The sequence below is a fragment of the Dendropsophus ebraccatus genome, chromosome 1 (genome assembly GCF_027789765.1).
Source record: "Dendropsophus ebraccatus isolate aDenEbr1 chromosome 1, aDenEbr1.pat, whole genome shotgun sequence".
Taxonomy (NCBI): domain Eukaryota; kingdom Metazoa; phylum Chordata; class Amphibia; order Anura; family Hylidae; genus Dendropsophus; species Dendropsophus ebraccatus.
The window spans coordinates 122155437-122182890 of NC_091454.1; the positions used below are offsets into that span (position 1 = coordinate 122155437).

Here is a 27454-nt window from a genome sequence, read left to right on the forward strand (position 1 = left end):
CGGAGGGTCTGACCTTTGTATAGCACTTGACTCTTTATGGTGGCTCTAAGGGCCCTATTCCACGACACGATTATCGTTAAGATTCAAACGATCTAACGATAATCGTTTGGTTGAATAGCAGTTAACGACTAACGACCGAACGAGAAATCGTGGATTGTTTAATAAGACCTAGACCTATTTTTATCGTTGCTCGTTCGCATCGAATAAGACGTTGTTCGCAGTAGTGACTAACGCAACAGCGACGACAAGACGACCGCAAGAACGATCATAAGTAACGATTATCTCTCCATGTAAATGGGTGAACGATTTCAGGTCTTTCGCAATAGCGGTTGTTTGGATTGTTTTTATCGTTAACGATTATGCGAACCATAATCGTCCCGTGGAATAAGGCCCTAAGAATGAATGGTCACACACTGACCCGCGGCTTGATTCATCACAAAGGAGCTAGGTCATCAGTTGAGAGAACCCCGGTGACAGGAAGGGCAGAGCCCCCTGCGATCTAATACTTGTCCCCTATCTTGTGATTAGGAGACAAGTATTTTTTTTTTTTTTTTAATCTGCAAATCCCTTTGGGGTGCCTTCACACACAACTTATCCACAGCAGATTTCTTGCTGCGAATTAGCAGAGAAATTGCTGCGGACACTTGCCCATGCATTTCAATGGGCTAACATACTTGCAGGGGAATTGTCCTCCTGCTGTGAGTATGTTAAAATCAGTGCCGTTAGCCCCCGCGGCTCCGTAGCATACATTACCTGCTCCGCTCTCCTGCTTGCTTTGGGGTCTCCGGGTGGTCCGGATTTGCTGACTGCCGGGAGGCCCCCAAAGCAAGCAGGAGCAGGTAATGTATGCTCCAGGGCTGCGGGGGTTAACGGTGCTGAGGTAATCTCGCAGTGGGGTGATAATCCTACTGCAAGTATGTCGGCCCATTGAAATGCATATCCGCAGCGGTTTTTGCTGTAAATTCTGAGAGAAAAATTTGCTGTGTGTGTGTCTGTAGGCATGCTATTTTTGTTATGATACTTTCAGGCTTATTTACTTATGAAATATTATTCCGTCTGTTTTACATTCAGGAAAACGTCTCTCTACCCTTTACAACAGTTAGATGTGTTTAGTATCTGGAATACGTTATTACGTAATATGTATTTTATTTTCATAACAATGACTTGTAGGTGTATGCTTCTGTATCTTGCCGATTTGCATTTGTTACTACACCATTTGCATGTTATATGTTTGCTTGTTGCCTTGAACAAGAAGACAGATTTTGTTTTGTGCTTCCCCCATTCTAGTGTTCTACAAGTGGAGTAACTGTTGTGCTCAGGTAGCGATGAGATAACTGGATACTGTGAGTCATATCACTTACTTTGTTTCACTGCACCTTCTACAATTCTGATACCAGATAGTCTATTGTGAAACAGGTTTTTCATTTACCATACCCAATGTTCCCTTATTGTTGTAGTGTATTAGAGGGATTTAGTAGAAACCTAAAATTGTGTAGGCACAAGTGGTTGTTTAGGATTAGAAAAGCATAACTGCCTGCTTCCACATACAGTGCATGCTTGTCCTTAGTTTGGGTGTGGTTTTACTGCTTAGTTCCATTGAATCAAATGAAACAGTGATGTAATAACACATACAACCGGCGGACAGGTGTGGAGCCATTTTTGAAAGAAAGAAGCTATGTTTTTCTAATCATGGATAGACTGTTTAAAGGGAACCTGTCACCCTTGCCGGGGTGACAGGCTCCCGACCCCCCGTTAGAGCCCCCTATACTCACCTAATCCCACCGGGTCCCGCTTCTGGAGATGGTCGGGTCACGGAGATCTCAGCCGCTGCAGCCCGGCGCGCGTGCTGAGAGATGAGTCTAACACTCATAGAGAATGACGGAGTGCTGGACTCTCCTGTCATTCTCTCAGTGTTGGACTCAACTGGGGAGCGCGTGCGCCGGGCTTCGGGCGCCGATATCTCCATGACCCAACCATCTCCAATAGCGGGACCCGGCGGGATTAGGTGAGTATAGGGGGCTCAGGAGCCGTTCACCCCATCACCGGGGGTGACAGGTCCTCTTTAAGGTTAAAGGAGAAGTCCGATGAAATTTTTGCCCCCCAAAAGTTATACAAATCACCAATATACACTTATTACGGGAAATGCTTATAAAGTGTTTTTTTTCCCCTGCACTTACTATTACATCAAGGCTTCACTTCCTGGATAAAATGGTGATGTCACGACCCGACTCCCAGAGCTCTGCGGGCTGTGGCTGCTGGAGAGGATGATGGCAGGAGGACACTAAGGAACACAGGGCACTGGAGGGACACTGAGCATCCCCCTGCCATCATCCTTGCCAGCAGCCACAGCCCGCACAGCTCTGGGAGTCGGCTCGTGACCTCACCATTTTATGCAGGAAGTGAAGCCTTGATGCATTTTCTTGCAGCTGGTAGAAAGGCAAGTGTCAACATATACTTCTAGCCTTAAAGTGTCACCGTCGGTTAATTTTTTTTTGCAGAAATCAATAGTACAGGCAATTTTAAGAAAATTTGTAATGCATTTTTATCACGAAAAAGCAGTTTGAAGCTCTCCCCCCTGCCTTTATTGCTCTCTGCTGCCAATTCATCTCCCTCCTCTCCCTCCCCTCTCTATAGAACAGACAGGGTTGTGTCTAATGCAACAAGTCACAATTTCCTGATATTTTGCAGTGAATGGAAAAGAGGAGGGGGGGGGGGACCTGGGAAAAGTCTTTTTGAATGCAGATAATGGCAGATTTGTCTAATAAACCCAATTACAAAGTTTCTTAAAATCGCCTGGACTATTGATTTCTGCAAAAAAAAAAAAAAAAAAAGACAGTGGTCCTGATTTAAATCAAATCAGAACCAGTATCCAAAGTTGGGTTACGGTCACAACACAGTCAGTAGGGTCTGAGTTCTGTTGGTTGATGCAGCAGTCTGTTTGGCTCTGTTTGTCAGCCTCAGAGCATTTGATACAGTGTGAGCCCAGCCTTATGTGTACATGACTAGTGAGCCATAAGGACTAAAACCATACATTAGGGATCCCAAGTGCTGAAAATAGACTGAAGACAGAGAATAGAAATCCAAATCTCGCTGTACAGGAAAACAGTTGGATATGCTGATAGGCTCTTAATGTTGTAGAATAGAGCCTTAGTATGTATGTAATAAAGCTGTGTGGGTATGATGTGCTGCATGGTTACAAATAACTAGTGAGTGCACATTTAATCCAAGGGTATAAAAGTTGTGTGGGCAGACTGAAAGGATGGCACATTGCCTGCTATTCTGCCAATGGATTATTGTACAGTGCCATTGTAGAGAGTATACTCCCATGCACATGACCAACACAGAATCCAAACAAGCAGGAAAAGCGGGGAGAATTGTCCACCTGTGAATGTGCTTGGGCCATGCCATTAGTCTACCTTTATATTCTCTTCTACATCTGTCTCAATGACTTAATGCTTAGGCATTAAACATTTTTTATAATTTTTCAGATGGGTATCAGCTAAAGGTCCTCATACACTTATGTTGATGGTGGAGACACGGTGGTTGGGCGTTATGCGTTAATTCTACACACAGGCATATGGAGACAAGAAGTACTGGCCAGACCTTGTACCCCTGTTTACTTCAACCTGTCTCCCCACCTCTTGCTAGCCTATCAAAGTTCTATAGGGACTAGACATATTTACACTTGCAAAGTGTGTATGTATGGGAGCATACAAGAGATGTATGTAAAAGATGGTAACATTTGACAATTTTTTTTAATTGCATAATAATAGTTTTAAAGATATATGTAATATGTAGTGACAATTTGTTTGAAAAATAGGCGCAGTAGTGCTACATTTCTGTCTGGCAACTTCCATAGTATGTATGGTTTATGTGTAGCCTGAAAGTGATAAGTTTGCCACTTCCAGGTGCACTGACACAGAGAAGTGCATTGTATATATATATGAGAATGTCATGTATTTTGGTCTTTCCTCTTATAGTATGCATGTGTCTTTGTTGGTTTGTGGTGATAGCGCAGTATGTGCTTGTTTAGTCACCTTTTGTTCATGGTAATGTTTGAGCATAGATAATTGATGAAATATTGAGAAGCAGCTAATAGTTACCTGGCGACACATCCAACCCTCTACATGTTACTGTTAGCATCAATGACTAGTATGCAGCCTTGACAACTGAGAAAAGAGGTTCTAATATTTAACTGGTTACAGACAACTTGGTTGTACTGTGTTACTTTTACTAATAGGGGATTAGAAAGTTTTCATTGTACTCTGCATCCTGTCTACGTTGTGTGGGTGCCGGACATCCAGAACTGCCTTTGTGGTATACATTCATACTGTAGTGATCTGGGAATGCGTCTTTTTGTACAAATTATCAACAGTGTTACAAAGGAAAGGATTAAAGTGGGTCTGCCAGTGTAATTTAGGGCAGCAATATTATAGCTTTGGGCACATATTATTAAGAGTCTCTTACAGTGGCTGACGATTGGCTGAATGAATGGCTTCCAATAATCGAGTAAGTGTCAATGATCAGCTGATGAATCAGCAAATGCTCGCTCCTGCACATCTTTAGTGCAGCCATTTAAGTTAGGATTGTTGGCTGCAAATCACCCTGTGTTTACAGCTAACAATGATGAAGGGGCTGCACAAACGATTGAGAGATTGTTCATGTAGCACAGAGGCAAGCTTGGTCAAGCCTTGTCTAAAAGTTGATCTGGTTTGCTCAAAAGTTGCCCCAGACTGCCTCTCTGCACCCTTAACGGCGCATATATATACACCTCTATCACTCACCGCTCTGAGGGTTGCAGATGTTCTTCTCAACAATGTGTTAGACTCATAAACTGAGACTGATTTATTCTGATTCATTTTAATCAGACTGGTCCAGGTTGTCCAAGTTTTTGTAATAAACTAGTATTGCATTGGCTTCTGTGGGTGGTTAATGTTTTACATACACTTTTTTTTATTTTATTTAGAGTGCTTATTGTGTTTTCAGGCTTAGTCACATGACTACTCTGTTTTCTTTACTTCCTGTGATGTCACACTTCCTGTCTGTTTCCTGTTTCTTCAAGTGAATACAGTATGAGTTATCAGGTGGGTAAGGCTGAGTTCACACAAAATTTTTTGCAATCCATTTTTGCAGCAGGCTGACAGGCAAACCGTGGAGCCAAGCGAGTCAATCTGCTTCTACTGCAAATTCACTCATCCCTACTTGCAATGTCCACCTACAGGTGAAGACGGAGTAGTTACTTTTTGTGGTTCTTGTGCCTATTGTATTTATATCCCTTTTATTTGGCTGCTTGTCCAGGGCAATGTGGCTTTTCAAAAATAGAGAAGCCCTGGTTGTCACCTGGTAAGCTGATGCCTTGCTATAAGTGTGAAATTTTTGTGGTATTGGTTGTTATTGAGTTAAATCCTGCCTAGCCAAACACACCTGTTTTTGTATGCCAGTATCATGCCCTGCGGTTACAGCAGTTTAATTAGACTTTAAATTGATGGTTATTGCGAAAGAAGAAATTCATCTGGATTATCCTAAAGGAAACAATGTCGCCCATTGAAGTACTCTGGTCCACAGTACCTGGAGACATAACCTGCTGTGCAGTACATAGTCTACATTTCTGATGCTTTTTGTGAGTTATAAATAACGTGCAACCCTGGATAAACTAGACTTTCTGGCTCTCTGCTGTGCATATTCTATGAACCTGACAGAACAGTGTATGAAAACACCATCCTATTGGGAATCTTTGATCAATATCACATTCTACGATTAAGGAGGCAACATATCAGTTAAAAAAAAAAAAAAAAAAGAGCAGGAAAGCTACCGCCAGACACCACTTGAACTCCAACATGCTCAGTCTTCATTTTAACTGACATCTGCAGTTGGGGGGCAGGCAAAATGCATGTTAGGTTATCCTCCCTTCCTGTGAGTGTGGGTGTCAGTCCACAGTCCATTAAAGTATGTTCTGTTCTAGATTTTGTTTCTAGTTGTACATTTTATTTCATTTTGTGTACATTATGGGGTCAGCCATGTTGCCCCCATAGCAGCAATACAATGCATATATATATCCGGAGCTTGGGAAAGCTGGGTTTGTTTTCCTTGAAAACTGGCTATTTTGTCCAGTGTTAGTTCTAATTGCTTGTGTATAAATTTGAAGATGGCCAAACCCATTAATTTCAATGTGACTAGTTAAGAGTTATCCAGGAGGAGAAAAAAACAGCTTTCATCTTCCAGAAACAACGCCACTCTTGTCCACAGTTTGGGTGTGATATTACAGCTCAGTCCTATTGAAATGAATGGAGCTGATGGCACCTTTGGTGCAGCTATGTTTTTGTAATCCTGGATAACCCCTTGAAGTCTTGCGCAATGTCTGTGAGTTGTTCCTATAAGCAACTGAGCTCTCATACACATAGCATTACACAGAGATGTGCGCGTCACCACAACTGACAGTTTTATGAATATCTTGTGTTGTGTATTGAAAGGAGGTTACCCAAGGGCAGTGAGTGCATGTGTGTTACATAGCAGAGACCTGACGGCCATTTGCAGTTTTGCTGCGGCTAATTTGTTTCTCTTTCTCCAGTCCAATGACTTTTATTGGGTTGTTGGAATTCCTTGGACCTTGATATGTTTATATGGTAGAGCACAGCAGCCATTAAAATATAATACTGTTTAGCTGGGGAAGCTAGACAAAACCTGTTGTCCTAGTCGCCTTTTCTTAAGCGTGTGTTCACCTCTGATCGCCATTTAATTTTTAACACCATTAACAGCTGAACAAAAAATAAAGTAAACTTAAGAACAAGTATGGTGCTGCTTTTGAAAGAAAGAAGCCATCTTTGTCTAATCCTGGTCAACCCATTTAATTTCCTGCTTCCTGCACTAGCTCTCATGTTCCTGCAGAGTTTGTCCTTGCACGCTCTACTGTACAGCCCATAAGGGATCTCCATTTCCCCTAATGCAGACAGGATGCTGAGCAGTGTATGGTCTCCTCCTCCCTCCCACTGCAGAGTCTCCTCTGTGTTCTCTCGTCTCACTTATAGGGATTCACATACTTCCCTTTGCAGCCTTATGTGTACTCATCTCTGTTTACCATTTGATACAGTCCAGCCTGTATCATCTGCCAACCCCACAAGCTTGGTTGCTTTCCTTGTTATGCACTCTCTGACCTGCTGTTACAAGGTCTGATTACTTATGTAAACGAGCGCCAATCTGCTAAATCGGTGCTAGCTTTATGAGCCTATTACATGGCTCAATAATTGTGCAACCTTTTGTAAAATAATAAACCTTATACACACCTTTCTGCAATTCTTGGGAGAGATTTAAAAAAAAAAAAAAGGATGTAAAACTTAGACTGGTGCAAACTGCCCAGAGCAACGAATCACAGCTTCTTTCATTTTACCAGAGCCTAAAGCTGAACTGTGATTGGTTGCTGTGGGCAGTTTGCACCAGTCAAAATTTTACACACTTTGAAAAATCTGGTCCCTTGTGTCCCTTGTGGTCCCTTGTGTTCTTCTAGCTTCTGCCCGCTCGCCGCAGTCGCCCTTGTAACTACTGAGCCGATCTCTGAAGGGTCAAGCTGCTTAGCAAGTCACTGGTTCAGACGGAACAGTGCCGCAGACAGTGGTTGAAGCGAAAGCTGGCTCAGCCAGAGACTCTTAGAAGTTTCAGTGGTGACTGCTAGGAGTGGACAGAATCTAGAAGAACATGAGGAGGGCATAGTGGTATGTGTGAGTTGTTGTTTTTTTTTTTTTTTACACAAGCGATGCGCGCGCCCAGCGTCCAATGATTTTTAGGCTGGAATAAACGATGATTGTTAGCTGATCGTTGTCGTTACACAGAGCGATGTTCTCTTGTATCAGCCTGATTTGGCAGATTATCACTCTGTGTAATGGGGCCTTTGTAGACTCTTTAAAGGGGAACTCCAGGTACAATGAAACAATGAAACTTCTGCCTAAGTGTTTAGCATTACTTACCTGTCTATCCCAGTTTTGAAACTACCAAAAATCCATTTGTTTGGGGGGGGGGGGGTTCCTGGTTGAGCAGTTTCCAGAATGCAATGCTTTCTCTCAGCTGATCATCACAGTCCCCCACCCATCACAATCAGTAAAATTAGTGCTGCACCTGCTTCTGGCCGGTGAGATGGTGGATCACTCGGGATTGGGGGATCCAGCCAAGCCTCCTGGGACATCACACCCTGCCCCCTGTCTGCATCATCAGCCTGTCCTCAGCAAACACACACAATGTGAGACAGAGGCATGGAATCTCTGTCTCCTAAGGGGGGATAGCAGAAGGAGCAGGAGTCAATGTGAATCGGCACAGGCGCTGGATTTCTATCAGCTACCAGTGTGGCAGAACCGCACACATTTATGGTAATACATTATATAGACACATCTATATAACTTTTAATGTACTTTGCTGATCTGCTGATCATAGCAGTCGTTTGTGATTCAAACATGTTGAAAAACAAATGCCTGTGATAGCAGAGATCTGCTGCTGTCGCTCCGCTCTCTGTACTGCCCGGACAATCTAGCGATCACCCGGGCAGCTTCCCACGGCCCGTCCCGCACTCACAAGGAACAGTCGGCCCGTGGAATAGGGCCTTTACTCTGTGTGTTGCTTCGTCTTACAGGGTATTTTTTGGCAGGATTAGTTTGGGATAATTTATATTTACAGAGTTGCTCAACTTTTTAATGTAGATAATGATAACTGTAAAACACAGTGCTATACTTATGCTTTCATTTAAAAGGGTAGTGTGGCGCTAAGAAATTATTCACAAAATAACACACATTACAAAGTTATACAACTTTGTAATGTATGTTATGTATCTGAATGCCCCGTGTTCCCCGACCCCCGCCCGTGTACCCAGAAGTGTAGTGCATTATACATACCTGATCCGTGTCGACCGACTCCGTCTGTAATCTTGCCAAAGAGGTCATCTTCGGAAGGCCGGCCGGCCGACCAGCTCATGCTGTCCCTCATGCTGCCCCCCCCCCTCCCTCTGCCGCGTCATAACTGTGCACAGCCTCGATGACGCGGCCGCGTCATCAGCTGCTCAGCCACGATTGGCTAAGCATAACTGTGCTCAGCCAATCGCGGCTGAGCACAGTTATGACGCAGCAGAGGGGGGCTGGCATGAGGGACAGCAGGAGCGGGTCGGCCGGCCTCCAGAAGAGGACGTCATTGACAAGATTACAGACTTGGTCGGTCGACACGGATCAGGTATGTATAGTGCACTACACTTCCGGGTACACGGGCGGGGGTCAGGGAACACGGGAAGGGGGCGATTCACATACATAACATACATTACAATGTTGTATAACTTTGTAATGTGTGTTATTTTGTGAATAATTTCTTAGCGCTGCACTACCCCTTTAATCCACTAACATTATTATAAACTGTATAATGTGCATATAGCAACAACAAGAAATCTTAATACAATGTTTTTCCTGCAGGGAAAACAGGAAACCTAGGTTCTACTAATGAGATTAGCGTTTTGCAGGTTGGGCTACAAATGGGTCCAACATGGTTACATTATGATAGCAGTATGTGTTGTCGTCTATTGATATGCAGACTTATACAAAAGGTTATACATATTATATGACGTGACAGTGTTCTTTGTGTTCACTTGTATTTAATCTGTTTTGGCTGAGGTCACTGAGCACTCTGAAATTTCCACAGTACACTTTCAATGTCAATGTGGTGTTCTCTGTAGGAAGAACTTTTGACATTGAATAAATGTTATATTGTAGCCGGTTACATTTTGTTTTCTGGTCCCACAAGCTACACTACTTCTAGCTGAATGTCTGGAACTATTGACATCTTAATACCTCACATTTTGGACCTTGCCAGACACTTTTTTTTTTTTTATAAGTTTTTATTTATTGCTTTTAACTGTAAAACAAGACACATGAACATTAGCTCATTCTCAACTGTTAGTAGGCATTAAGGAAATATAATGTACCATAATACAAAAATACAGGCTGTGTTATAAAAGAATAACACAAAATGGTCTCCGAGGAAATCTCTGTATGTCAATGTATAATAACCAACTCAAACTCGCAAGCAATCACTCTATGTTCACACATTTCTCCAGTGCTGCACGTCATCCGTCATCTGTGCAGTGTTGGTTGAGCAGACGACTGAGGTTCCCACAGGATAGAAGCGTACCAGTGTCACTCTGCCTTGAATTGTAACGTTGCACATTTCTAGATCAGAGTTGGCATTTGGAACGTTTTCAATTGAATAAGACTATTGAAGAACACTATTCTCCAGGGCACAATTTCTGGAAAGACCCACAACTGTTTTCAAAAGAGCATGAGAGCCAGTAAGCCTGGATGATGAGGTATGACCGTACCTTGTGAATGAAGATTTTAATTTTGTCACAATGAGAGCACCACTGGAGAGATTGCCCTTTAAGCCCAAATAGCAACAGGAACACAGAGATGTAAAAGGGCCCTTCCCCAAGTCCAACAAGTGTTTTCCGGCTCAGGATCCTGTGCTGTTGGGGATGATCTGGGGTAAAAGTTTGTTTTTACCTGACAGTCAGGCTGAATCAATCCTGGTCTTCAGTCTCCTTGTGCCTGTGCATGGTTGCTCCTTAGGTTGGCTCACAGCCCTCTCCTTCCTCATCCCAGCAGCCTCTGGACTGTACAATTCCAGCTTCCTTGGGTGTTCGGGCCCCTGTTGAAGATAGGAATGAGGTTCACCCTATGAGGGACATTTATCATCAACATGCACCCCTGACGTTTGCAATGGAAAAGGTGCAGATGTGTCCCTTTTCCATGGCGTAGTCCAGCTGTATCCTCCTCTTGCTTAGAGGGCAGGGGGAGCAGAGCAAGGCAGGGAAGAGGCATGGCCTCCTCCCGCACATGATTTATCACGATTTACGTCTGCTCACAGGCATAAATCATGGCACAAGGTCAGGGAATGTGCATAGTGAACCCTCCGGATATAATTGCATTAGGTATTTAATTCCTGGGATCAGCAATGGACTTCCAAGTGGACTAGAGTAGCCGTCATATTTGATGTACCTTTCATATAGATCAGATTTGTAGGCTGCAGCCAAGTTTATTATCTACCTTAGTCCACTATGTATCGATGGGCAATTGTGTTGCCCATGTCATAAATACAAAGATCGGCAAGTGCCAGTCCACCATTTTAAATTTTGTGTAGTGTGTGGCTGGAGCAGAGGCACGCGAGCCCTCTTATAGACACGCTATGGCACACCGTGGCAATTCCGCCACTTAGACTAACAATTTTGGTAAAAGCAATATTTAAAAAGGCATACCAATACCAGACAGGCTGCCTGAGCTGGTTAAATGGTGGTCTGGTGATTTTTTTTTTTTTTTTTTTTTTAAATGAAGCTGGGCTAAATAACAATTTAAAAAATCCCATTTTCTGGTCTACAGTAATCACCACTGGTGTCATTACTGCTGTTCCCAGTTCCCTTTGCTCACCACCATTTTGTCCTCACCTGACACAATGGGAGAGATTTATCAAACATGGTGTAAAGTGAAACTGGCTCAGTTGCCCCTACCAACCAGTCAGATTCCCCTTTTCATTCCTCACAGACTCTTTAGGAAATGAAAGGTGGAATCTGACTGATTGCTAGTGACAACTGAGCCAGTTTCACTTTACACCATGTTTGATAAATCTCCCCACCCATTGTCACTATTAGTTAAACAGTGGCTCAGGCAGGATCAAGTCTGCTCTTTCTTTTTACCTTAAAGGAGAAGTCAGGGCATTTTAAAAATTCGCCAGCCTCCCCCGTGCCCAAGGTGGGCGGCGGGACAGGCCTCGGGACCCCTGCCGGAAGTAATTTTCCCCTGACTTGTGATGTCACGACTCGAGGAAAATGCCTGTCCTGGCTGATGGAGCTGGGTCGTGACATGTACAACCTGGAGGTTTTTTCAAAATCCCCGGACTTCGCCTTAGAAACATAGAATATTTTCATCAGAAAAGACCACCTGGTTCACCTAGTCTGCCTGTATATCTGAGGATAGATGTTTATTGCAGGTATGATTTACATTCAGCTGTTGTAGATCTATGCTACGTTTACTCGAAACGATAATTCGCCCGGTCGTACGATTAACGATGTCGGAGTAACAATTTAATTTTTTCATAACGATCAGCGTTTAGACTGTACGCTATATCGTACGGAAAATTCGTTTTGTGATCGTTTAAGCCTATCTCACACATTGGTTAAATCGGCGAATGACTGTTCACACGGAACGATCTGCGAATTTTTTGCGAACGATCAACGATGATTTGAGAAGTTGTTGAAAGATCAAAATGAACGATTTCTTGCTTGTTTGATCGTTCACTGCGTTTACACGTACGATTATCCTTCGAATTCGATCACTATCGTGCGAATTCGCACGGTAATCGTTCCGTGTAAATGCAGCATTACCAACTATATCTGCTGGAAGTTCCAAGCATCTACTACTCTTACTATAGAGTAAGGATTTTTCACTTTTGCTTCTGTTCTTCCATTTAACAAATTTCTGATTGATCCTGTTGGGGGGATTATAAGCCACAGCACCCCCATAGTCTCACAGAGTGTGTCTATTATTGGACAGGGATTGGAGTAGATGTTGGCAGTGATTTTATTTCCTGGTCTGTAACTAGTTCAGCTAGCAAAATGGAGCATACTTTTTAAAATAACCTCACCTGTATAGTATAATATTGGGGTTTCCTGAAAGTGCATGTGTAATTATTGTTATAAATAGATCATGAAATGTTTATTACTCTACCTGTTGTGTAATGTCTTTTTCCTTATAATAACCACCTGGAGAACGTCACTGGCAAAGCCTTATAAGCTATTTGGTCCGTCTAGTCTAGGTATACTTGTACTTGGTAGTATTTGCAGTGTGTGTGTGTGTGTGTGTTTTTTTGTTTTTTTTTTTCTATGTGTGTCTTTCTTAATGCCACATACCTGTGGTTGCTGGTAAGTGTTTTTTAGTTAAGTCATCATCTTGGAATAATAATGGTTGTATCTGGTGGCACATGTACCAGGACATCTCTTCAGTAGGAAGCTATTTTTCAAAGAGTTTTTAGGGATCCATGCCACTCTTTGCATTTTGGGAATCAGGGGCATGTACCATTTTACATACTCCCCACCATCATTTTCAGTGATGCTCTGTAATCTGATGTACGTTGCTTGTTTTTGTAGAAAGTTACTTGCGGTTGTCTGTGGATTGTATCAGGGCTGTCATTGTTCTCTATGGCATTAGATTGAGTCCCTACAAACAATGTGGATACATAACTTCTGGTGTGGGTTGTTGCACTGATCGAAAGACTCTTTGTTGAGGAGCCAATGAGTAGTCATTCCTACCCTGACTCCTACTTAGATTGGACCTACTCTGAGTGGATAGCTGCTTTTCAGTCCATTGACTGCTGATTTGGGCTTTTTTAGGTGTCAGTATTAAAAGATTTGCCTAAAATCTAGGGAAATTAAGAAATTAGGAACAATTGCCCATGTGTATTGTACAAAAAGCGGAGACAAAGTGCCTTTGTAATATATGACAGGTATTCATTTTTACTGTAATCCTGCTTTTTAAATAAATGGAACACACTTCTGTCCCAGACAGCAATCAATGACAGTCCATAATTTTAAGAAATGAAAGCTGAGCATTGGTTGCTTTTTTGTCTGGTTTTTCTCAGATTGCAGGAAGTGTCAGTCTGTTGAGTGATTTATTGAAAACTTTGGTGGTTATTTTTAAGTTTATTTATTTATTTATTTTTTTTAACCTAAACCTTAAATTTGATTATTTTTTATTTATTTATTAGGTGCTGGAGAATCAGGGAAAAGCACAATTGTCAAACAGATGAAGTAAGTATGGATGCATTCAGAGATCAGATTATCCTTTCTGTGCATACGTATGTATGTATGTATGTATGTATGTATGTATGTATGTATGTGCTATTGCCATTGTAAAATGTATATTTTTTTTTTCCAGGATTATTCATGAAGCGGGTTACTCAGAAGAGGAGTGCAAACAATACAAAGCTGTCGTATACAGTAACACCATACAGTCTATTATTGCCATTATTAGAGCCATGGGCAGATTGAAGATAGATTTTGGAGACCCGACAAGAGCAGTGAGTATTATGTGATTTACATCTGTGCATTCGTAACTGTGGACAGTATAGTACCTGTTGATTTTATTGGACCCTTTTACACATTCATAGTTGCTACAGATCTGTAAAAGGGCAGTGATCCATCCATTTTAATCAATGGATTCATGTAAATGGGGGCAGATACACACCTGAATCCTGACTGTAGTTGTGGGTCTGCAATTATGGCCTGGGTTTATAATGTGTGAATAGGGCCTAACAGAGCCTGTCTATCATAGGTACTAAAAGGAGAAGAGTGGCAATGGAGCATGGGATTCCTAGGCACTTGAGAAGTTGAAAGACACTATTTGGGTGCTTGAAAGTTTTTTTTTTTTTTTTGCACTACAACCAGTGCAGCCATATTGGTTGTAACATTTGTATCACTTTCGCAACAACGGCTGGCAAAAAAAAAAAATTGGTAATAAGCATAGAAACTAAACTTGACCTTTATTGTTCCTTTTTAAAGAACTGATATATTGCAGATTTTACATTTTGTTCACCCTATTTGTAAGCTTTTCTAACAGTTGAACTGAAGTGGAGTTGAGGTGATTCATTAAGGTGCATTCACTCATACAGGATCCGCAACACATTTGATGGTGCAGATTTGGTGTTCAGTTATTTAGTTACATTGATATAAAATCTGCTGTGGATCCTGTACGTGTGAATAGCTTCACGTGTACTGGATTCGCAGCGGATTTCAGAATGCGAGGTTGCAGCGAAATCCGCTGCGAATCTGGTACTGTCACTTCAACGGGGTTACATACCCACAGCGAAATTTTCATTCCACTGTGACTATGTAACCCATTCCCTTTAATCCCCCGCAGCATACATTATTTGCTCGGCGCAGTGGCTGCATGTAAGGCTCCCATTGGTCCCGCTCAACCAATCATTGCACGGCCCCGCCGCAGTCATTGATTGGCTGAGCGGGATTGAGGAGAGCCTCACATGTGGCCACGGAACCAAGCAGGTAATGTATGCTGCGGGGGTTAAAGGGGCCAGGCTACATACTCTCAGCGGAATGAAAATTCAGCTGCAGGTTTTTAACCCCATTGAAGTGACAGTACCAGTATTCACTGCGGATTTCGCTGCAAACTTGCAAATCCGCTGCGGATTCGGCACATGTAAAGTTACCCTTAATGAGAGAGTAGATGTGATATAAAGCAAGTTTGCAATTTACATTCTTTTTTTTTTATCATCTTGCTGTGAAACAAAACTATACTTACCTGAAATCCAGGTTGAAGGCAGATTTTTAGTCTTGTGCTGGTTAAAGAAAAAAAAACAGACTAAATGCATGAAGTCCCGGCCAGTACAGAAAGTCACAGCTCAATCTGCCGTCAACCAAATGACTGCCTTCTCTGAGTGCGCAAATGATCTGGGAACACGGGACTTCCTGTGTTCAGACTGTTTGAGAGAGAGAAAAAAAAAAGTCAGTCACAATCAGAACACAGGAAGTGCCATGTTCTTCATGTTAACAAAAATAATGTAAGTTGCAAATTTACTATAAGTCACATCTATTGTTGATGTAGACTTTGAAAGTTGTGACAGTGACATTTTAAAGGGGTCCTTTGATCAAAATTCTTTTTTATAAAAGTTATTTAAATTTGCAACTTATATTTAAAAATCTTCGTTCTTCCCATACGTATCAGCTGCTGTATGTCCTGCAGGAAGTGGTGTATTCTTTCCAGTCTGACATAGTGCTCTCTGCTGTCACCTCTATCCATGACAGGAACTGTCCAGAGTAGCAAATCCTTATAGAAAACCTCTCCTGCTCTGGACAGTTTCTGTCTCGGACAGAGATGTCAGCAGGGAGCACTGTGTCAGACTGAAAAGAATACACCACTTCTGGCAGGACATACAGCACCTGATAAGTACTGGAAGACTTGAGATTTGTAAAAAGAAGCAAATCTCAAATATATATAACTTTCGGAAACCAGTTGATTTAAAAGAGATTTTCACTGGAGTACCCCTTTAATGCTAATGAAGGTGGCTTTGCTGGTGTATAATATGTACCTGCCAGGACACCAGTTCCTTGTGTTGGCCATACATAACATGCCCACTCTCCTGTGGCCTGTATATTTTGAATGCTTGTTAATTTTCACATTTCTCTTGGAAATATAGAACACTGAGCTATGTGATAATTACACACTATAGAGGAATATAGCAACTGCAATTAGGGGTTAGGATCTGTTGACATTAGCAAGTGTTTTTTTTTTTTTTAAATCAAGAATAATATAGTTTGCCATGCTTTAGGAATCCTGAATGACCCTATAAGAAGTTGCATTTCTCATGCTCCGGATGAGTGGTTTAGGTTGTCATCAGTTTAGGCATGGCTTTGCAGCTCAGTTCCATTGACATTAATGAAGCTGAATTGCAATACCATATACAGCCTATACAGGTACAGGGGTACCTGGTACAGGGTTGGTGCTGCTTGTGTAAGAAAGTGGCTGTGTTTTTCTAATCTTGGATAATCCCTTTAATTACTCTTATTGCATCAAATCAGTCTACCTTAATGGGGTTTCATTTTTCACAACATTTTTGTATATAGTTTGGTCAGGAGTTAAAACTCAAGCAAATGTAAGAATTAAAAGGGTACATGAGAATTCTAAAAGAACCCCATTATACAGCTCCCAAAATTACCATATACCAAACACTGTTTCAGCCGCAGCATTAAAGGAGCTTCTGCACAATTTTGTTTGGTGTATGGTGATTTTGACCAGCCGGTCAGATTAATGGTCTGCTGCTGATGGCTTGTTGGACCGCTGCAGTCGTATATGTATCCCTTACCCTGTCTTTTTTTTTTTTTTTTTTTTTTAATTGTTGTTCTGTGATTAAAAAGATGCTGCAGTGGACATAACAAATGTGTATACCTATGTGTCCTACTCCGCCATTTCCAGTCCTGCCGGTGCCTGCTGTATTCCTCTCCTTCCAAACATCCACTGATGTGCTGTGTGGACAGGAAATGATGGAGCGGGACTGGTAAATATACACATTTATGTTCCCTGCAGCCCCAGCAGCATTTTTAAGCAAATCAAAATGTGAAAAAACCCATAGCATAATAGATTTGGTTTGCTGTTTTTTGCGAATGTTAGAGGAGCCATAAATATCTTGCCTTCAATTCATACAGGATGACGCACGTCAGCTTTTTGTATTAGCCGGAGCTGCAGAGGAAGGTTTTATGACAGCTGAGCTGGCCGGAGTTATCAAGCGTTTATGGAAAGATGGCGGTGTACAGGCCTGCTTTAACAGATCGAGGGAATACCAACTAAATGACTCTGCAGCTTAGTGAGTATACATTTTTTTAGTACATGTAGTTGTCTGGTCTAGACAGGGTGTTTGTGAAACTAACCTCTTGGTCTGTGTTGCCAGCATAACCTACACAATTTTCTGTACACAGCAGCCACAAACACTGAAATAGTTGGAACCTAGGTATTAACTTATATTTTGAAAATGACTTATTTAACCCCTTAACGACAAAGGGCGTATATTTACGCCCTATTGCCGGTAAGGGCGTTCAGAGCGGGGCCGCGCGGCGACCCCGCTTTGAACCACGGCGGTCCTGGGTGCCGCTTGTAGCCCGGGACCGCAGGTATTAGCGGGCACGGTCCGATCGCTGTGCCCGCTAATACAGTAATCAGATGCAGCTGTCAAACATGACAGCTGCATCCGATTACCGGATTCAGCTTATCCCTGGTGTCTAGTGGCGGAGATCGCTCCCCCGAGACGTTATCCCGGAGGAGCGATCTCCTTGTCTGAAGCCGGCCGGGGACCTCTCCAAGATGGTGCCGTCCCTGGCTCGGCACTCGTTTACTTCCTGCTGCAGCAGCCGGAAGTAAACGAGTGCCTATCTCATGGATCTCTGCAGCATATCTATGCTGCAGAGATCTCTATGAGAGATCAAAGCACTTATACTAGAAGTCCTCTAGGGGGGCTTCTAGTATAAGTGTAAAAGTAAAAAAAAAAAAGTGTTGTTGTCAATAAAAAGCCCCCTCCCCTAATAAAAGTCTGAATCACCCCCCTTTTCCCAGGTTATAAATAAAAGTAAATAAATAAACATGTTTGGTATCACCGCGTGCTTAATCGCCCGAACTATTAATCACAATTCTGATCTCGCACGGTAAACGGCGTAAGCGCAAAAAAATCCCAAAGTGCAAAATTGACAATGGTTTGAATTTTTTACAGGCCATCAGATACAATATAAGTTATACATGTTACATATCGTTGTAATCGTAACGACTTGAGGAACATATATAACAAGTCAGTTTTACCCCAGGGAGAATGGCGTGAAAACACATTTCCCCCAAATAAACAAAATGCGTATTTTTTTCAATTTCACCACACATTGAATTTTTTTTCTGGTTCTGCAGTGTACTTTATGCAAAAATTCAGCCTGTCATTGCAAAGTACAATTAGTGACGCAAAAAATAAGGGCTCATGTGGGTTTCTAGGTGGAAAAATGCAAGTGCTATGGCCTTCTAAGCACAAGGAGGAAAAAACAAAAACGCAAAAATCGAAATTGGCTCTGTCTTTAAGGGGTTAAGGTACAAGACCTCCAAAATATGTGAAGATCCTCAATGTCCTTAGAATTGCCATACTCATGCTTTCTTTGATCCTCAGCCCAGAGATCCCCTTTACTGGTTATGTACGTGCAACAAACAATGGCAAATGGGATGTCTGTGCTCTTCGTCCAGTACTTAACTTTTTTGGTCAGTGTGGTAGCCAGTGCCCAAACAAACCTTACCAACGTAGTGATTCCAGATATGTAGGCTAGGTCACCCTGACTAGTATACTAATTCTTTTTCTGGAGAAGTTGATATAGCCAAGCTAAACAGAAGCTAGTCCCATCTGTTTTTATCAAGAAGAAAAAAAAACAATAGGGGTTATCTATCTGCAATACTAAATAATGATGCCATTCATTTTAACTGTATGAGGCAGGTTTTTAAAGCTTATATCCACAACCACTAAAGATTTAAATATGTACATTTCAAATTTTAAGTTATCTGAATGCTAATCAGCCTGTGTAAACAAAACAGCAATCAGCAGAGGCCCAAGGTTTGGCTCATAATGTGTTTTAGAATATGCTTCAAAATTTATCGGCCTGCGTAAATGGGATGTTAGGCCGATAACAATAAGGGCAAACTGACAACACGGATATACGTATTTGTGCTGTCAGTTTCCATTTCAGACAGAAGTACATACTTACCTAGTGCGCTGTTGGCATCCCGTCTCTGGCTCTCCTGCACAGCCGCTGCATTTTCAGGCTGCGTTTCCACAATGATTTACAGCCAGAGAAGTCGGGGCCAGAAGATGCATCGGCTTGACAGGAGAGACTAAGAAGAGGATGCCTGATCGCTGCAGCACACTAGGTAATGTATTTACTGCTGCTGTGTGACCTGGAAACTAACTGCACGGATATATGTATATCCGTGCTGTCAGTTTCCATGACTGCATGAACGATACGTGGATCGTTTGTGTAGCCCGGCCACTTGATTTTTCGTGCCATGTAAACGCACTGCAAATCTCACTGATAGGTGGCTGAAAAATTGTAAAAGAACACTTAGAGAGAGATTTTGATTGTCAGATTGATACTGGTGGGTGTCTTGCACATAGTAGAGTTAAATTTGTTTCATCTCTGTGGAGATGTACTTTACTGTTGACAACTTCTTGGGGGAAGGGGAGAATACGTTATAACACTTGGCATGACATGGAGTATTTAAATGGGATCTATCTTTTTAATATTGAAAAAATACAGAGGTACCACAATATGGTCATGTATACCAATGTTTTGTGCAGTTAAAGTATTTTAGGAGTGTTACCTTTATTGAACAATTGTTAGAATTTTGAGCTTTCGGGAATCAAAAGATCCCTTTTTTAGACAAGTTTAAGAAGCGAGTGTCTTACAAAAATAGCACCACATTTTAAGGATGTTACAAACAAGTAAAAAAAAAAAGACATGGGTGAATAAAAGGAAGTGGCAGGGGGTGAGGGTAGAAACATCACATAGATAAGCCAGTGCAATAAAATGGACTTGTTGTTGTAAATGAGGTTATTTAGAAGTCCAAGATTCTTGGTCAGTTTGGTTTTATCTGTAAAGTGTGTCCATGTAGTCCCTCCTCTAATGTGGTTTATATGATAAAATGTACACAATTCTCCACAGGGATTTACATTGGGGAAACAAAACAGAAATTGCAGGCTAGAATGAATTTACATAGACATACAATAAAAAGAAGTCTCAATACCCTTGTAGGCCAACATTTTTCAGGACCAAACAATGGAGTGACAGACCTTAAAGAGGATGTGCATCCTCTTTAACCTGACACAGGGATAGAACGGCGCCGTCACGGGGAAGACGGTGCCTTGGTCCGTTTTTCGAACCGCGGCCCGATTCCCCTGTATGGTGCCGTTCTATCCCTGTGTCAGGTAAAGAGGACGTACCTGGTGGTACATACTATTTAAGGTTGTGGTACTCAAAGGTCACTTCCAGAGTGACAGAGAGGAAAGTGCGGGAATTCAAATTCCAGTAACACATGGACTAAACCTGGGACCTTCATGTACAAGTCATTTTCTTATTGCCCTGGCTTATCTATGTGATGTCTTTCTATCCCCCCGCCCCTTATTCACAGATTTTTTTTTTTTTTTTTTTTTTTTTTTTATTCTTGCTTGTAACATCCCTAAAATGTTGTGCTGTTTCTGAAAGTTACTGATTTGTAAACTTGTCTGACCAAGGAATAATTTGAATCCTGAAAACTCACAATTCTAACAATGTTTTTTTTGGCCAATAAAGGTATCACTCCTAAAATACTTTGATCACACGAATTTACCACCAAAAGAACTCCTTTTTAAAATATAAGGAACTGTACGGTGGTTTTACAGTAAAATATAGTAACAAATCAACAACATAATATGGGTTGGTCGGTAGCATAACCTTGTATTATAGCATAGCCTTCTTATAGAATGGATAAGCTAGCTAGTAGCAACCATGGTGGGTTCATTAGAAAACCATTTAGCTCTGATCTTGACATCCCAGCTGTGTGTAATCTTCTAGGACTCCACCAAAATGATATAGGAAAAAACAAAGCTGAGCAGAGACAGTGGTGGCTGTAAATAGCTCCAGTGATTCTGTCCACCCACGGCTTTATTTCTCTCACACCATCATTCCTATGACTGATGCATGATGCACAATTTACTTCTAAAAATAAGCGCAAAAGTATGCGAACAATGTTAAAGAGAGACCATCTCTGAAAGGAAGCTTACAAAGCCCTTGTTATGTCTTTGTGTTAATGCCTTAGTTTTGACGTTTATTGTAATATTTGTACTTTCAGACTATCCTTGTCTATGTTGATGTATAGAGATACAAGAATAGCAACATTAAAGGAGCAGTATTTTCTTCTGCAAAGCCTACTAAGCCAAACATATACATAAGATAGCCATTTATATAACACACTTCCCTTGAAGCATGTCTTGGCTGAGCATGCATACTTAACTGCAGGGGCTTGTCACTACCAGACACCCCTTACCTGTTATCAGGCATGTCGAAATCCGGATGGCCTGTATTTCCCATACCCGTTAGAAAACCGCGCATGAAACCTTCCTAAGGCTATGTTCACACAACGTCTTTTGAGCTCCGTTTAAAATGACGTCCGTTATTTTGAGTCTAAAATAACAGACTTCATTTAGCAGCCTGGCCTCCGCTTAGTGCAATGACGAGTGTTGGTACATTATTCTAGTTTGGGATTACTAATTGCCCTTCGGGTGTGGCTTTATTGAAAAGTCCATTGAATTTAATAATAAAAACAGGGAATAAAAAACGTCCGCTGTTTGCAAAAGACGTCCGAATAATGATCATGTTCATTATTTTGACGTCTGCTGAAAAAACGTCCGTTATTCAATATATTATGTGCATTGAAGGTCTGTCTTTCCATTGTGTTCAATGCATTGCCATTGCAGTCAGATAAATCGCAAAAGCGGACGTTATTTTAAGTATCAAAATCGGCCGCCTTTTCTCTATTTTTGACGTTGTGTGAACATAACCTAACAGGGTAATGTGTATGGTGCACTTGTATTTTTTATTATCCTAATTTAATTTCATTAAATGAGAAGAAATAAAAAATGTTCCCCCCCAAAGATGTCTATAGCATATCAATAGGGGTACAAGGGAAAATTCTAATATCCACCTTTCAGGGCACATTTTAGCTTATAAATTTGTGTGTATACACTGGATAAAAGTAAGATAACTTGTTGATGCATTACAGAACTTGCCTTGAGTTACAGCGTGTAACGTACTTCATGTCCTGCTGGTTAGTATCGGAGACTGGCAAACTTGTCCAATTTATTCAGTGCTTGGTGCGCAGACAACATAAGAGGAAAAAATTGAGAATAAGACTCATACAGGCTACACATCTGCAAACACATTCATTGTTATCTTAATAGTGTCAGCTATGTTCATAGAGTCTAGCATTCCTAATGGTGGCCAGCCCCTTTTATTATTATCCTACAAAACTATATATCAATGTGCAGAACTTTCTGCTCTACAACTGCTCATGCTGTTGGCAGGCTGATCCGTATTGCAATTGAGAAGCATCAAAGTGTCGCACATAGGTGAGACTGTAAAGATCACCTTTTCCACAAATATTTGTTTTTAGAACAGTAATTGATAATACAGGCTTATGCTGGCCAGAAAAAAAACTGCAAAGGTTGAGTATATGTCCTTTATCCTTTACACATTTTCTTTACAATCAGAGGACTATGAGATGTGTTGACTTTGGGAGTAAATAAAGTAAAAGTACACAGATTTTATTTATTTTTTTTTCTTGCAGTTACCTCAATGACTTGGACAGGATAGCTCAGAACAGCTACATTCCTACCCAGCAGGATGTTCTCAGGACCAGAGTGAAGACAACTGGCATAGTGGAAACACATTTTACCTTTAAAGATCTTCATTTCAAGTAAGAATATATCATTTTGTTGCTGATTTGTATTCTGTGAAAAAAGTTTTATCATTTCTTATATACATATAATACAATGGGACTTTGTGTGGCTTTTGATTTGTTAACCCCCTTCACAACCACAATTGGTATATATATGTTCCTACTGCACATGTCCCATGCAGTAGGAACATATATATATGTGTGTGTGTGTTCCTGCGGAAAAGGCGCTTTTAATGTGTGCGGGACCACGTCAATGTGAGCGGTCCTGAACATATCGGTGTTGCTGGCGCCAGAGGTAATGACAGGTAGCTCCGGTCACGCAGCTGCCGGTCATTAATCCCTTTAAACGCTGCGATGCATAGCAATTGCAGAGTTTAAGGAAGTCAGTGGCAGGATACGCTGTCCCCACAGGGATCAGCTGGCCCGCCTCCAGTGCTTCAGGATGGGCCATCACTCTGTAATAGACCTGCGCCGTGCGTGGGAACCAGACCACAGGTCAAATAAAGGACCACGGCACCAGCATCATGGTAAAAACAGAAAAGCGATGTACCATCCATACATTGGCTTTAATTAGACACTCCAATGGTGCGTTTACACAGAGAGATTTATCTGACAGATCTTTGAAGCCAAAGCCAGGAACATACTATAAACAGAGAACAGGTTATAAAGGAAAGACTGGGATTCATCCTCTTAAATCCATTCCTGTCTTTGGCTTCAAAAATCTGTCAGATAAATCTTTGTAAACGCACCATTAGCTATACCGCGTAATATATTTGAGCTGATTGTGTTGATAGTAGAGAGGAACTGTGTCCACATTGTGCTGCCTCTACACCAATTTGCTCTGAGAATGTACAGAATGTTATGGCATTTCTTAGCATTATGTAGACATGTAGGTAGACAATGGGGCCTTGTTTTGATTTTGTTAAATGTTTTATTGCGGACAGTTTGTCCAAAGTACAAGTACATATTTAAAACACTGGCACCTCTGCAAACAGCAGACTTTATACGTCCTCCTTAGTCTTTTTTGTTTGCACACCAATGGTTCCAATTTCCAGTAAGATCTGGGTGAGCGTAGTTTCTAGCTTTATTAAAGTGTTACAGCCTTTATATCAGCAGCTTGGATAGCCAACTTTTCCTTCAGTAACTTGTAAACCATAGATCGCTTTATTCACATGGGTTGCCCAGAAAACTTGCTAGCTTTCTTCTAGAAAGAGCACTCCACAGGTTTATTGGTTGTCTGGTATTACATCTATATTCACTTAGGCTGCCATCACATACAGCAGTTCTATACAGGGCTGTGGAGTCTGTAAGCTGCAGCTCCGACTCCAACTCCGACTCCTGAATTTTATCAGGACCGACTCCTGACTCCTGCTCCTTCATAAATGGCCGGTCAGATACCAGTAGAGTTATTTATCACACTGGTTCAGCAGCTTCTCCCAAATGTCCTACATGATCCTGTTACAACTTCTGAGTGAATAAAGGAATACTGTATATAAAGCAGCTTCTCCTGTGTGTGCAGAGGATTCAGCCAGTCTCCAGCCTCCATGTCCTGAAAAACTCAGAACTAGACTAGATGGAGCAGGTGGTTTTTCCTGCTGACAATCTTCGATGTTTCTAACTAATATTCACCATTTACAAAGATACACTGCTAACCATCTCAATTCTAAATTGTTTAATGATTTTTTTTAAAGCTGGAGTCGGTACATTTTTTTCCCGACTCCGACTCAAGCCAATACTAGCTCCGACTCCGACTCCAACTCCGACTCCAGCCAAAACTAGCTCCGACTTCGACTCCACAGCCCTGGTTCTATAGGAAAACTGCTTCTGCCATTTTTGGTCCAAAGCCAAAAGTGGATCCAGCAGGAAGCACAAGTATAAGGCTTCACTAAGGATCAGCCTATCATGTTAACTTTTACACTTAGAAGAGGAGCTAGGCTGCAGGGCTCATAGAGAGAGCGCAGACATCCCATATTCAGCAGCCTTCTATGCATAGGGAGGCAACACAGAAGAGTAGGGATAGTGGGAATGGGTGAGGAAGGGACTGATCCAAGAGCTGTAAGCAGGGGAGATTGACCAATTTTGTACATACTGGAGGATGTACCTTATTGGTTGCCAGACTGGGTATCATGACCAAGATGAAGTGATGAAGTGAATGAATGCAGTTAAACAGGAATAAAATAGATGACCCTGACAGAGTACCGGTGGTGAGTGCATTTTATGGGAAAAAATAGTGCTTCTTTAAAGAACTCTTCTTTATTGATTGATGATTTTTGTGTTAAAAATATGTTCACCTTTCCCTTTTGACATTGTTACTATATATCTAGTAGTACATTTGTAGAGTGCCACTCAAAATTCAAGATATTTAGGACTGCAAGAAGAATGATTTTTTTTTTTTAAGGACTGTTATTTAGCTGGCTTGTAGATGTATGAGCTGGTCTAATATTGAATGTTCCTGGCTCATGTAACTGTGTGTGCACCACGCTATCATTGGTGTCATTGCCATCATAAACATGCATCACTGAGCATTTAAAGAATGTCTGGATGTGAAAGAAGTGTCATTACAGAACAGCCAAACTCAGAAGCCGCCAGTATTTTTGAGACAGGAAAGTAAAATCTGCATTAAGAAACACAGCAAGCTGTGATCTGTGAAGAGGATTAAAGCCATAAATGCCCAAGTGAAATTGCTTACTAAAAATATATTTTGATTAGTCCAAATGCATATTACTCTGTATGTAGATGGGTCTCTAGAGAATAGTTCCAGGATATATGGAATTCTCCTATGCTGGTGAATTGTTGATTTGCTATTAAATCTGACTTGGCTTGTAGGCTTAGAAGAGGCTTTGCTTATATGGGAACTAGAGGTTTTAGAACTAGATTTTACCTTTAAAATTTTCATGTCATAAGCACATGGGTTTTGCCAGCCTTGTCATACTGCACCATAACATGGTATCAACCTCAGGTACTGATGCCATTGTGTATGTGGTTTTATATAGTTTATATATGTGTATTGCTTATTATACTGGTTATTTTGTTTTACAGACATTTGTTTTCTTTCTTTCTTTCCCAGACTAATCTCCATTCTGGAAGTATGTTTTGTTATACTGGTTTTACCCACACTGCTTTTAGGAACATAGTCCCCATGTTGATCCTTTAGGATTAAATAAAATACTTCCATTTGAAGTGGATATGTTATCAGTATGTAAAATGGCCTGTAATAAGAGTATCTGTCCTAAATGAACGCTGATGGCAGGAATGCTTATTAATGCAACACGTGGAATCCGTTTTTTGTTTTTCTCGTTGCAACACTGAATCTGTTACTTCAGCTCCATTCATTTAAATGCATGGTGTTAGCCTGTACTAGGATGCCTTTCTCAGCTGAGTAACTCAAAGGTGTTTGGCAAGGCTGGCTAGTATGTGTTGGCACACCATTTTATCTGACTGAATGGAATAGCGTAGTCACCCACACTATTCAGTGTAGAGGTGTAAAACACATACAGCAAGGTACATACAGTATTTTTTATTTTTTTCTTCTTAAAATAGGGCAATGTATGTCTATACAAAAGAATTAGTAAGAGTCTCCAGTCAAAGATATATGTCTGGAAAACCACAAAATGTTTACCTCTAACAAGAAGACTTCTGTGAACAGAGCCCTAAAATGTAAGCAGCCAAGCTGACAGTGACCAGATAAATTGAATACTGCATTCATGCTGATATATCCACTTCAAACATCTAGTCTGTAGTGTGAAATTCTCCTTTTAATAGTATGTGAAGAACACATAACATAGATGTTAAATTAGTCATGTGTTTATGGTAAACTTTGATAGAAAACTTTTTTTAAGACTTAAAAGTTCTGATTCATCATACATTTAGCAGTTTTGTGTTGATCAGTTTTCCTTGCATTCTTTTCAGAATGTTTGATGTTGGCGGCCAAAGATCAGAAAGAAAAAAGTGGATTCATTGCTTTGAGGGTGTTACTGCAATCATTTTCTGTGTGGCACTGAGTGATTACGATTTGGTCCTTGCTGAAGATGAAGAAATGGTAAGTGAAGGTTAAAAAGGGCAAGAGATGATATCTGCAAGTACAAAAGCAGTGGCTTTGCTTTATATGACTTACACATATTACAGGAGAATGTTAATCAAAAACATCTGAAGGCGGCAGCCTTCAGTAACCTGTTTTGTTACTTTTTTTTTTAATACACTGTGCAACAGTTTTAAAACCCAATTAACTTTCACTCACCTAGCTATACATTCATTTAAGAAAAATACACAATTGGAAATTGAGGTTCAATGTGAATAAATGCAAAGTTATGCATCATATGTCCTAGACTGGTGGAGTAGAACTGGGAGAGTCACTATCAGAGAAGGATCTGGGGGGTACTAGTCAATCAGCTGTTTCTGAGACCAACAGGATATTAAAACAGGCATAGACT

The 27454-nt window shown here is 41.2% G+C and overlaps 1 protein-coding gene across 4 annotated transcripts in view; it reads left to right on the top strand.

Moving 5' to 3' along the window:
- The window catches only part of GNAI1 (G protein subunit alpha i1), a 41327-nt gene that overhangs the window by 7793 nt on the left and 6080 nt on the right, over positions 1 to 27454 (top strand). For all 4 annotated transcript variants that reach the window (XM_069978232.1, XM_069978222.1, XM_069978242.1 and 1 more), the window contains exons 2-6: positions 13774 to 13816; positions 13944 to 14085; positions 17225 to 17382; positions 22914 to 23042; positions 26934 to 27063. In XM_069978232.1, the coding sequence (XP_069834333.1) occupies positions 13774 to 13816; positions 13944 to 14085; positions 17225 to 17382; positions 22914 to 23042; positions 26934 to 27063 (602 nt within the window). The remainder of the gene's footprint in view (positions 1 to 13773; positions 13817 to 13943; positions 14086 to 17224; positions 17383 to 22913; positions 23043 to 26933; positions 27064 to 27454) is intronic.